Source organism: Dermacentor silvarum, chromosome 10 (genome assembly GCF_013339745.2).
Source record: "Dermacentor silvarum isolate Dsil-2018 chromosome 10, BIME_Dsil_1.4, whole genome shotgun sequence".
Taxonomy (NCBI): domain Eukaryota; kingdom Metazoa; phylum Arthropoda; class Arachnida; order Ixodida; family Ixodidae; genus Dermacentor; species Dermacentor silvarum.
In genome coordinates this window covers 137,052,862-137,066,180 of record NC_051163.1, presented here as the reverse complement: position 1 = coordinate 137,066,180, position 13,319 = coordinate 137,052,862, and the positions used below count along the sequence as shown (strand labels likewise).

Below are 13,319 nucleotides of genomic sequence, written 5' to 3'. Positions count from 1 at the left end.
GTTCGATCCGCAGTGTTACTAATGTCGATATGCCAGGTAAGATTAGCGGTAACAGGTTGACCAGGTAAGATTAGCGGTACTATGAACACGTGAATACTTTTATGAATATACAGGCTGTAACTCCATGTTGTTAAGTAAGTAATACCCGTGTCACACGGGCGTTTGGAAGGCCTTCCAACCAATAGTCAGTTGACTCAAAGGTCAAGTTCGAGCTGCTGCACGTGCGGTTTCGAAGGCCGCCGAGTCAATAGTCTATCGAGTCAACGGAGCACCCTACAACTCTATTGAAATCTGGATGGCCTTTGAGCAACGGAAGCGGAAACAGCGCGAACATGCCGTCTCCTTCACAGTGTGCTCGTACTCACGGTTAGAAAGAACAAATCCAACCAAAATTCTCTAAAAATACTATACATGAGTGTTATTAATTATTCAATAAACTATTTTCGCCACTTCATATTTGCGAACTGCACATACTCTCGACAACAGCGACGTGCTTGTGTTCATTCCTTCTTCCATGTTGTCTAGTACACTCTCCCTCTACTCCATGTGTTGCCGGATTCCGTCATATCACCGCCATTTCGCAACATAAAATAAATAATAGCGTTTTTAAGTGGTTTTAATGTTCTTTAACTTTTAGTTACATGAAAACGAAAATAAAGATCCGCAGTGCCACACAATTTTGCGAGAAAAGCCTGAACCACTCAACGGCCTTTCAAAAGTGCCGTGTAGCAGCGCGACAACTCCTTCGAGTCGATAGAGTTGTGGCGTTTCGAAGGCCGTCGACTGGAAGGCCTTCCAAATGTACCTGTGTGACACAGGTATAAGTCGAAGAGTTGTTTTGAATGGGAGTTGCTCAGATGATGTTGCTGCTACGTCTGGTGTGTCCGCAAGGCTCCATGTTGGGGCCGATTCCTTTCCACTTTTTAATGCGAAAGCAGTATATGCCCCATTACGCGAAAACCCGTAGTTGTAGTCGGCGGCGTGACCGAATGACGCTACCAAAAATGGCCGACGGCAAAGACTAAAAACGCGTAAAAATGGTCGAATTGATGACAAATTTAGCAGCCAGGTTCATGTAAACAAAGTAAACTAATCCCTTTGAAAAGAAAAATAGGTAAATTTTGATGTGGGCGGGAATCGAAACCAGGCCTGCGGGGCGCGGAGGAGACCAGACTTTGTCCCCTACGACCGGATAAACTCATCCTAGCCAACTCATCCTAGCTCGACTCGCAACTCCCGCTCCACCGCTACTCCGAATTCCGTCGCTGCCGAGAAATGTATGCAGCCATCTACGCCTCAAGCTCTGGCGAGGAGCCGGCCCCGGCCGCCCCAACTCTGCCCTACGCCACCCCAAGCTACCCATCAACGATCATAAAATCATCCTCCGTCCCCGTGGCGACCTCAACCTTCGGACCGTGAACGGCGTTGCGCTTCGCGATGGGATTCTTCAAGCAGCCCGCCTCGGACACCAAGAGGCCAAGCCAGACGCCGTAATCATCAACACCCTCCAACACGTCGTCCTCATCAACACTCCCGACCCACAACGCCGACACCACTACCTCGAACAAGACTTTTCGAACAATACTGGGTGCCCAAGCACCTCTACTACTCCTCTGTACTATATAGGTGCTACATCTGAAACAGCCTGAAACCGTAGCCATCTCCTGAAACAGCCCTCCAACCGTACCAAGCCTATGGCCTGATCCCACTCCTGGACCGGACTCAGGCAACCCCCACTTCCAGTCCCCCAAAAACCACCTGCACAGGAACCCGGCCGCCACACCACTGAGGTGAGCTGGGCAGACGTAGTTTGCCAGGACTCCGCCAACCCCCTCTAGAAAATGTTGCATGTCCGCGCACAGCTCGCCTCCCTCCACAACACCAACCAACGCCTTCAGTCGCAGCTGCATGCCTTCCTGCAGGTCCTCACCCCTACCCCGGCGACAATGATCTCGGCCGCTCATAAACTCCCTACCCTACTACCTTCTCCTCCTACTCGCGGTCAGCCGGCCAAGAAGAGGGCTGCAACTCCCACTACCTCCTCGGCCACACCAACATCGGCCGCGGCAACCCCGGCCCTATCCCCACAATTCGAACAACTCGTGGAGGCCAAAATTCAGGCCGTGGTGCAGACGGCCATCCAAGCCTTCACCCAACAATTCTCCAACCTCACTAGCCGTCTAGACGAATTTGCTCGCCAAATTGACGAGCGATTTAAGGAGCAAGATGCCCTCCACGCGACAGCCTGTGCTGCCGCGCGGCCTAAAAAGAAGGCCAAGCTCCACACCCTCTCCACTTCTCCTCTGCAAACTAGACCCTTTAGCTGTGGCACCAAATGTGTATTTATATAAAAACGTTGCGAGACGAGAAGGTGGTAAAGACTTCCGACGCTGCTCGACGAGTTTCCCGTTCTGATCTCGTCGAAAACCTCCGAGCCGCCCCCAGAGGCCCTGGCAACAGTCACCAACGCCGCGCGCGTTCGGTGCGAACGCGGGCAAAACGGCGACGGCGTCGACAACAGTACTGCGCGTTGCGGGTGCTGCTGCATCTCCAAGTTTATACAGCTGATAAAACTACTATACTTACTCCGTATAGCTCTCTACTAAGTTGCTATCGCCATTGGTGCTTCGCCTTTCGGATGTCTCCTTGCCTGACCCCTTGTATTTATGTCCAATTGAACGCCGCGGAGCGCTCCTTCGAGTTACGAACTCGTGGGCAAGCAAGTGCGTTCAGACGTTTAGCACGTTTTCATTTGGCCTCGCCGAAGCGCCGTTAGTACGCAGGGGTGAACTTGCACGGAGGCGGAACGTGCGGAAAAAACATTTCACCAAAGCAGCGTTGTACACGTTCCTCTAAAACAGGAACGAAAGCTCGTTCGTCGTTCCTTCCCAATCTTGGAACGAATTTCCGTTACAAGTTCCATTAATGCGAATGGAACGCGTTCCAGTTACATTTCTAACATTGTAACGTGTCGTTACATTAACGTTACCTTTGACTTTTTAAATTAAAATGTGGTGTCGGATAATCTTGCGACGAAATAAAGTGTGCAATTTAAATCTCACATCAAACTAAGTATATTATAAGAATTTGAACATTGCCGGCGGCACATTATCTGGAGATAAAAAGAATCCAAAGCAACGCTCCTAGACGAATTTTTTTCAAGCAGCACCGGACATACTCCAGACATGTTTAACTGCCACTTTGGTGCTCGTCTATTACAAGTGCAACACATACGGCGCTTTCCACTTCGGTCTTCAAATGCGCAGTCAGGATACTGCGCTTCAGATCTGCAAATAGAAAGTTACTCGCATGCACCAATAGCCTCCTGAGACCCGGACACAACAACGGGACATAATCGCTCTTCACGGTAGTTTTTATTGCCTACTGTTATGTCATGAACGTGAAAAACAATTTTTTAAATTTCAATAGTGTAGCACCACTGTAGGATGACGTGACAGCGGCCGTACGAGCCGTGCCGTCGTCCCTACTCAAAATGGCGAAGGTGGTGAGCCGAGCGGCGGCTGCGACGACCAGCGTGGCTAGCTTCTAGAACGACACTGCGCGTGCCGAGCTTGCGCCTCGAGCACGCGCTGTGCTTCTTAATTTTTCACTTCTTTGACAGCCGGCGCTAAGGCACCGGCTGAGAGCGCCGACCAAAGGGCCCCGTGTTGCGGCGTCGGTGGGCGCTATAATACCACGGAAAGATGCCAAAAGCTCCGCCTCCATGTACGTGAAAAAAATGACTATCTCCATCATCTCCTAATGTAAGCTGTGGTAAAAACTGCATTTCATTGTTTGAACGCTGAGATGAAGATGGAACTACGTGTAGTACATTGCCATATTGCTGCCTCGTCCAGTATTTTCACGAAATCTCGATGACTTCGAAATACGCCTCGAAGTCTTTCGGCCGTGTGGGACGACACAGAGGTCTAGACCAATTTATTGTCAAATTTCTCGAAAGCGGATGACAAGAATATGAGTAAACCACTTCTTTACAGTAGTTACACATGCACCGTTCTTCACACCCAGAGTGAATATTTTGCGTAATCACTTCCGAGTGAATTTCGAAAACAAAAGTGGAAGACAATGTGCAATGTATTGTACAAGGGGCCTCAGGAGGATATAATTGAATGTCTGCACAAGAAACCGCATCGAAAGGAACAATACTTAGGCGTTTAATGAATGCTGATCCAATATTGCAGTATGAGCGGAAAAAGAAACGTCCAGAATAGATGTTCTTAATTTAAGTAAAGACCCTTGTTTGAACTCGGCAAGAGTTACATCTCGATGTTAGTGTCCGACAGGCCGCCATGGCGGAAAGAAACTACAGAAGGGAGCGTCACGTGGCAATCTTGAAGCCTAGTCATTAAAAAAATATAATGCAGAACTCGGGAAAAAAATGCACTATAGTCACGTGACAGACAAGCGGTAGTTCTTTGCGCCTTGCATGATGTGCTGCATACGTGCGTGCGTTCGTGCGCCTGTTTAGTGCCGTGGAACGTTTACAGAAGGAACGCCGTTCCCTCTGCCGTCCCTTTGTAAAAATAACGAGTTACCGTTACAGTTCCACCGAGCCTTAAAGGAATGGTGGCATTCCTCCGTTCCTCCCAAAAGGAACTAGTTCCTGAAACGCCGTTCCGTACAAAACTGCACCAAAGGGAATATATCGCTTTCGCATAGCCACACGTAAGCAGTTTGAAATGTCTCTGCCGAATTTCTTTTTTTTAACAGCGAAGCTGTTTAAGCCAGCCGTAATTTGTGGTGCGTATCAAGAAACTACCAAAAAAAGAAATTAATAAACATTCTTGCAGAGGTGGGTTTCGAGGCCGCGTACCTCCGGTCCCAAAGCGAGCGTCGGAACCACTAGGCTATACAGCCACGCTGCCAGAACATGCATTTATGCGAACCATATGATTGCGTTCGAGCGTCGTCGTATTCCTCCACAGCTGGCGCGTTTGTACGCTCGTGCTCTGCGAGGTGAAGAGGTTTTGCGTGCTATGAGAGCGAGAGAGAGAGAGAGAGAGCAACGCATTCACGAAGCGGGTCTCCTGGAACGCGGTGTCGGTGTTGCAATCTGCGCTGTGCAACGCGCAGTGTCGGCCGTAAGTCCGAGACGCGCGAAAAGAAATTATCGTCTACATGAGTAATAAGATGAAAAGTTCGCGCGCACTTCCGGAAAATGCTGGGCTACGATCACACAGCTTCGCTGTTTCAAGCGTTGCGCGGCCGAGTGCAAGGTTTTTTATTAGCAATATGTGTGATATTATTGAACCGGGATACAATTTTTGTGGATGATTGTGTACTGTATGCAAGGGCATCTAATGAGTCATTGTTTTTATTGGCGGCCGACTCGAAGCGCGTATAAAAATAGTGTGTCACTAATAGCATGGCCCTAAACATAAATAATTATGTAGACATTAGCTTCACTACAAAAATGTTACAAAATCAGATATAAGTATTTGTTAAGTGGCCAGTTGAAATAAAAAAATAATTCACCTGTGAAATATTTAGGTCTTATGCTGTCAGAGAATGGCTCTTGGTCATAACATCTCAATACCGTAGTTAGAAATGCCGGGCATGCCCTTCACTTGCAACAAAGTTTAAAACACATAAGTATTAACGTAAAAGAGCAGCGTAAAAAACAAATTTTACCAATGTTGGTGTAGGCATGCCCTGTGTTGAATGCAGTTTCTGATGTGCATATCAATGCAGCATTGGGTGAACGTTAAAGAACCCCAGGTGGACTAAAGTAATCCGGAGTCCCCCACCATGGCGTGCCTCATAATCAGATTGTGGTTTTGGTACGCAAAGCCCAACAATAAATTTTTTGCATATTAATGCTCTAGAAAAAGTCCAATTCGTCGCGACACTGTTCGACCTGGGGATATACAACCACTTTCTAAGTGTAAGAGGAAAAAATAACTTGACTGGATCCTTTTGCTTGAACAGGGAAGCAGGTTACGTCTTAAATTGTTTTACTCAATCTTTCATAATCATATTGACACGTATACATGTTTATCTTTCACCGGTGACCGCTTTTCACCGGCTAAAAATGTTAAACGTTATCGCTAGGCACAGGACGCGCCTGCATGTATGGGAAGTTTCTCGAACGTTATCGATGCTTCTATCCGTTGTCTTTTGTCACCGACGCTCATGTAATCTGATTTTATGAGAGACGCGAATTATCTAGATCTTTCTGGAAGAGATGCGGGTACCAGTAAAGTCCCTATATAAGACTTTAGGTACCAGGGGTTATTCTGGGGCCTTCGATGACTCATGTATAAAAGCCGACGCGTTTCGCCGCTGATCAGATTTCGACGATCGCCGACTGTGTTCACCGCTTTCGTTGTGCTTTGAGTGTAGCTTGCTTTTGTGGGCACATGTTCGCCCAATAAAGAATCAGTTTCGTCATACACAGTTTTACGACTGTTTACTTCAGCGTCACTACTACGTGACAGTATGGGAATCTGCTGATCAGTCTATCTGAAGTAGAGCACTGCACGGGCCGGTTTTTTAGGTCCGGGCCTGGCCCGAGCCCGAAAGTACCATTCTTTGGCCGGCGCGGTTCTGTTCCACCCATTAGCCCTTTTGCCTTTACGAAGCTAGCTCGCGTTCTCGATTATTGTGAAGATACTGTCATGTGATCAACGGCCGCCGGGCGGTCTTCAAGCTGCATCATAGCAAGTTTTTGCCCTGCATCCCTTCTTTATGGTTACTTGATAATTTAACTGCGAGAGAAATAAACATTTCATTACTAGCCGAACACCCACAGATTATTATGTGAATATTTGGTATGAAAACAAACCATGCAATGGACAGTTAGGAAAATAGGGAGGGATCAGGCTGGCAACAACCACAGGGAGTAGGAGAACCCCGGCTTACATTTAGGGGTGAAGTACAATGTAAAAAAGCACATCGGTTGATCACCATGCTCGTGCTTTAAAGTGTGCGGCAACATACTATAGCGAAGGCATAGGTGAACACTACCATACACGCCGCCACCCTCCATTTAATCTCACTTTTTAATCTCATATAGTCATTCGGATGTACCTACAGTGATAGAACTCGAGCCACTAATTTTGGCGCGAATGTAAATTTAGATACGCTGGTTACTGGTTTTCAGAAATACGATAATACACGGCCACTAGAAGCTTTTTTTTTTCATTAAACAGAAATTGTTGACCCACAAGGCTAAAGCTCATCATATTTTCACGCGGAACATGCCATTCTTATTGCTTTATTCGACTTCATTATAATGATGTCAATTTTTCAATCGACAATTTAGGCACCCTTGTTTAGAAATATATGCAAATTTAGACTCTGTCTAATTGTGTTTCAGTACAGTGCATCTACAACGTAGGCTTCCCTTGTTTTTTTTTTTCTCCGCCAGATTAAAGTATGATCTGCTTGCTTATACACGTAAATTCGCAGATAACGCACCTAGTGCTACAAAAACATATACAAGGCTGCGAACACGAGGGTCGCGCCACTTAACGAGTGGAAATAGCATTCAAATAAAAATTACGAGGCAATAAAGTGCTTTGCATTTCTATTTTGTTTTTCATATTCCCCTCAGCAATGTTGATAAATTTTGCAGCATCCGCGTAGTCTTAAAGCATTTGTCCAAGAACAATATACACTTGAAAGTCTCAGTTTAATTAGTTGGGCTAATTGTGAATTAACCTACGGCAGAATATTCAACTCGCTTGAAAATATAACGAAGAAAATTAATGGAAACCAGTAGTAAGTTGCCCTGTGCCTTAGGACACAAAAAAGTTGCAAATTAACTTTTCAGAATTTGTTTGCTACAATTTTATCAATGTACTCTAAGTACTTCTTGAAAACTTCTTTAATTTTTGTTTTTCCGTTAAAATGATCATGCCGAAAATCTAGATAATTTTGTGCAGCAACAAAATATTGCAGTCGACTCTGCCTCTAGGCACGTCTTCCGCTCTTGAAAAATCTAACGAGCTCTATCGAAACTCATCTCATTAATTCCCGTTAAGGATAGCTCGGATACCTGACACAGTCTAATGAATGTTTTTGCAGCGAGTCTCGCACCAATCCAATAATTTTCAATTTCTTTAGCGCGACTGCAATGCATATATATTTCTAACTCTTTGTCAGGTTGATTCAAATCTGTGATGTCTAGCAACTCATGAAGTGTGCCTTTCGCCGCTATTCCCACCCACCCAAATGTGTTTCTCCTGGTCGATAGGCGGTGCCGCTGTCGAAATCATACCGCTACCTCCATCAAACTTCGGGTCGTCCGTCACATGCCTGAGCACGATCACCTCTAGGAATTCGAGGTGTTAATAGGCTGGGAACAATGTGGACAAGAGTTCGTTAGTGTCGCGAAGACGAAAGAATTCCTGCAGAACCCATGTTAAGATGATTATCGAAGTTAATGCGATTAGCATTTACACAATCTAGCGAACAAGAAGCGACACACCGTGTTAGCTAAGACATCTTTGTTTAGAATCCGTAGTGTTTCTCCTCATTTTCAAGTGATTCGGCTATATGCGGCCATACACTGTCTCCTTGATTGACCCGATTTGTTATGACCATCGCTCGCCAATGTTACCTCACGATGGTAGAACAAGGACCGCAGGCCGACGGTGCATGCAGTGACGACGATGGAATTACGAGGTAGGAATGATGTCGATAGAACGACGAGGGCATATAAGGACGACTGCATGACGACGATGAGAGGATTCTGAAGTGACGGCGATAAAGAATTGCGACGGAATACAATGCCATGACACCGGTGTTCTAATCTCGATTGACTGACAATAATAGCACAATACTAGCGGAATGAAATAGAAATTATGCTGATGGAACGGAAGGTGGTATGACGACCAACGCATTTAGTAATTTTTAGCCAACCAGACACGCTTCTGAATAACATACCAGCCTGCTCCCTTTCTTTTCTCCTATTCCTTCCCAAGACGCTTTGTAAACATATCCTCTGCCGTTGAGCTCAGTAAGCCAGTGCTCTAGCTCATTAGCTCACGATCACACGTTTACAAACGTATCTTGCCAACAAGTATATTATTCAAGCTCGAACTTAGGGGGAACATTGAGCTTGGGGGCTCCTATCGAAATACATGGGAAATCGGAAGTAGTTTCTCAGAGCAACCAATGCACCAAATTTGATGAGTTATGATGAATTTAGAAAAAAAAAGTTGAAGTGTAGTGATTGCCGAAAGGGATTCCTGCATTTTACATGTATTTGATAATCCGGCATCGAAGATAGGCCCGAGCTAAAGCTTCCTCTTAAACAATGGATCACGCCAGTTTTATAGGAAACCCATGAAACAGAACCCTGACGTATACGCAAGACCGTGGCCACAGTGGTGTACAAATAAAAAGTCTGCTCAAGGAAAAAAACATATATTCATCGGAAGCTTCGCGGGAGCCGTTATCTCGATCAGACATCTCTCCAGAATGCGGACGAGCTTTCTGGCGAAGTGTCTAGCAAAACCGTCGATTCATTGTCAGTAGAGCAAGTAGCTGGCCGTCTTCGAGATAACGCTGATACACAAGCGCGCTCGTTTCCAAGCACCGAGGTGAAGCCACAGCTTCAGGGTGTGTTTCTTTTTATTGCGTTTTCTTTAGTTGTGCGTCATAGCATACGTCATAGCGGGAATTTCGAATTCTTTAAGGTCGATACGCCACGTGGTGGCGAAAAAAGGAAACTGTACGAAATGTCCCTAATTCCTGGTATTGAAAGGGCTGCGATCAAGGCGGCGAGCATTGGCAAAGGATGGAGTATACGTTGCGGGAACGACCAGCGGTTGTCGCAGTAGCGAGCAACGTGCCCGACACGGCGGCAGTTGAAGCAGATAGGCCGATCGTCTTGAGTTCGCCAATCAGCAGGGTTCCGAGATCGTGGAGCAAACCGTGGATACCGAGGGAACGATGTCGGGGCCCCGGAAGTGGGTGTAGGGCTGACAACGGCGCAAGCAGCGTGAACCCCGAGATTCGCGAGTTCGTTTCGCACGATGGCTTGGACAAGTGAAACCGCTGGGGCGGTCGAGTCGCCGGCGTTAGAGCTGGTAAAGAGGCTAGAGGGAGCCATTGGCTCGATTTCTCGGCAGACAATCCTCGTCAATTCGGCCGAAGGCGGCGAAAGGTTTGATTGCGGTCGCTCTTCACACGAAGACGTTGCAGCGGTGTTGGGAAGCCGGGCGAATGGTCGTTCAATACGAATGGCTCTTAGCCTGCTCGAAGCGCTGACACTCCTTGATCATGGCATCGACGGTAGCACAATTTCTGCACATCAGCAAATTGAATGCGTCGTCCGCTATCCTTTTCAGGACGTGGCCAACCTTGTCGGACTCTGGCATGTTACTGTCAGCTTTACGGCACAGCGCCAGTACATCCTGTATGTGCGACAAGTATGATTCCGTGGACGTCTGGGCGCGGGTTGACAGCTGTTGCTTCGCAGCGATTTTTCGACTGGAGGCCCTACCGAACAGGTCACGGATGTTTTGTTTGAATGTATGCCAGCTCCCAAAGTCGGCCTCGTGATTGTCATACCACAACTTCGCCGTTCCACTAAGATAAAACACCACATTGACCAGCATGACTGTCAGGTCCCAGTGGTTGGAATCGCTCACCCGTTCGTATAACGTAAGCCATTCCTCAACGTAGATGCCATCGATCCCGTTGAACGTTCCAGGGTCTCGGGGTAGGACTACTACAATCGGTGTCCGCAACGCAGAAGCAGATTCTGGTTGGTGTGCCATGGTGGGCGCACCGCAGCGCTGACCTGTTCGGAGCTCCGTCGTCTGGCGTGAATACAGAGCACCTCCACCAATGCGTGACGGGATGTCAAATACCCAGGCAGCACAACAGCACTGGGCCAAGCATGGTCCAATGCTCGCAGAAATTGGTACGAACTTTAGCCCAATCCTGGCATCATGGCAAAGTGCAACCCGATCCAAGGTTCACCCACTGTTCGAGCCAAGATTGGCCTAACAGTTTGCCATTGTAGAATCCAATGTAGTTCGAGCATAGAGCCAGTGTTCAGCCACTTTGTATTTCAAGAATCCAGTGCTCAACCATTCTGTATCCAACGCGTTTCCAGCATATCCAGTGCTCAGCCATTTTCTATCCAACGCGTTTCCAGCATATCCAGTGCTCAGCCATTTTCTATCCAACGCGTTTCCAGCATATCCCAGTGCTCAACCATTCTGTATCCAACGCATTTCCAGCATATCCAGTGCTCAGCCATTTTCTATCCAACGCGTTTCCAGCATATCCAGTGCTCAGCCATTTTCTATCCAGTGTGTTGCAAGCATAGCCTGTACTCAGCCATTTTGTTGCTTGTATGCTGGCTTACTGCCTATAAAATTAGTAGCTAAGGAAACGTGATGTAAAAAAGTGCAGGAAGGAAACACACAAAGCATAAACGAAAATATAATTTATTTTGCCTATTTTAGGCAATGCCTCAATTGATGCATACAGGGGCAGGGGGAGCAAGGGCAGGATGAGCGGCAGGAGCAGGAGCAGGGGCAGGAGGAGCGGCAGGAGCAGGGGCAGGAGGAGCGGCAGGAGGAGGGGCTGCAGCAGGGGAAGGAGCATGGGCAGCCGGACAGGAGGGGCCAACGGTGGACTGGCCAGGGCCCTGAGGCCAAGGGTGGGGCAGGGAGAGGGCAGCAGTGGGCAGGCAATGATCCCTGCCCCGAAGGGAGGGATCATCGGGCTGCTCTGCTGCTAACGTTTCTGCAAAACGCCTCTTCCTGCCACCACCCCTGTCCACAGACCCTGGCAACCACCTCTTAATGAAGCCCTGAGCTTCTGTCAGGTTGGCCCCCCCCCTTTTGCACAGATGACATCTGCACACAAACATACAAAGACCACAATTAGTACATTCAACATGCACGCACAATAGAGCAGGCAAACACATTCAACAAAAGAAAACCTTAACATAGTCTTTACACACAGTTCATCTGACAGAATTTGCAACCGCAGCCAACCATATTGAATCGAGGTTCACAGCATGCTCAGCAACGAAATGCAGAATACGCAAAGTAATGCTGTGGGGAATCAAATACTGCTATCGCCTTCTCCGCCATGAAAATTCTTGATCCATTTACAGGATCTTCATCCCTGTTGCCTTCGTTGACATTCCTGTTTTTCCACCCTAACATAGCGTTAACATCATCAGTGATGATCACACCATGTCTTTACCAACCGAGACATATTCATCAACTATCTCACCCGCTGATGCTAAACGTGTAAGCTGCCTGGTGTGATGCAATTCATCGGCATGCTCGTCAAGCAATTCACCTACACTGCCATTGGCGCTAGTGCAGAGCACACCTTCGCAACGCCTTCAAGGGCACTGGTGGCCGAGTATGTGGCTTTCATAGTAAAAAATGAAATCAGCCAACAGGGACACCTAAATTTCTTCGTTGTAGAAGTTAACAATTTATATGAAAGACAGGATTTTGGCAAGCCATTTCGCTGTAGAGGAGTTCAGCTGTATACACAATACTTGCAAATGCAAAAGGATGACTAAGGAGGCCTTACCTGTGACTATCCGGCATAACTTCAGATTTATGAAAGCCCTCTTCCCCTTCCTGCCATGAAGGCTGTAAAGCACTTGGACGGGGTGTGCCATTACAGCCTTCATGGCATTCGATGCCACCTCGCGCAGCGACTTCCCTCCTATTTGCAGGAGGTGCTTGCGCTGCAAAAGACAAAAATGTGGTAATGAGCATGGTACGTGACAACAAGTTGAAAAATCTACCCAATACTACTAGAATATAATTTATTGCCAAGAGAAGTGAATTTTTAGCCAAGTGCAAAGCAAGACTTTTTTTGCTGCAAGAGGTTTGTGACGCAATGCTCTTTAATTGTAAATGTGCTCCACAACACCTGGAACGGTGTTGTGGAAGAAACACAAACACGAAGTGCATCAGATCTTGTCTGTTCTGTGCATTTCATGTTTGTGTTTCGTAACCCTTAGCACTGTAACTGTGTTTCATAGTAACTACCTCTCCAAGCTTTCACCATCATTAAAATTAATGTAAGTGCACCAATTCTACTTGTATGCAAATTGCCAGTGCATAATTAAGAGATGTGACATTAGACTGCAGAAAAGTCGGATCTACACACGTGTGGCACAAAACAGCTTAAAGGCATACCGACACGATATTTTCAGACCTTCACATTTTGTGTTAAAGGGACTGACAACCAGTTTTTAAAGACCTAGTTTTGTGGTAACCAAAAACTAGCCCTCAGCAGTGTTTACACCTGCAGCTTCGCAAACTGTGAAAGCAGCCCATCATTCTGCTTTTACAGGATGA

General features: G+C 47.0%; 1 protein-coding gene across 1 annotated transcript; it reads right to left on the bottom strand.

The window, feature by feature from the left end:
* Nucleotides 1-11,455: 11,455 nt before the first annotated feature.
* Nucleotides 11,456-12,713, bottom strand: LOC125941131 (uncharacterized). The gene is made up of 2 exons (XM_049658086.1): nucleotides 12,541-12,713; nucleotides 11,456-11,843 (listed from the first exon to the last, which is right to left on the bottom strand). Exons 1-2 carry the CDS (start codon nucleotides 12,555-12,557, stop codon nucleotides 11,456-11,458), a joined length of 405 nt encoding a protein of 134 aa, XP_049514043.1. The 5' UTR covers nucleotides 12,558-12,713.
* Between the last annotated feature and the right edge of the window lie 606 nt (nucleotides 12,714-13,319).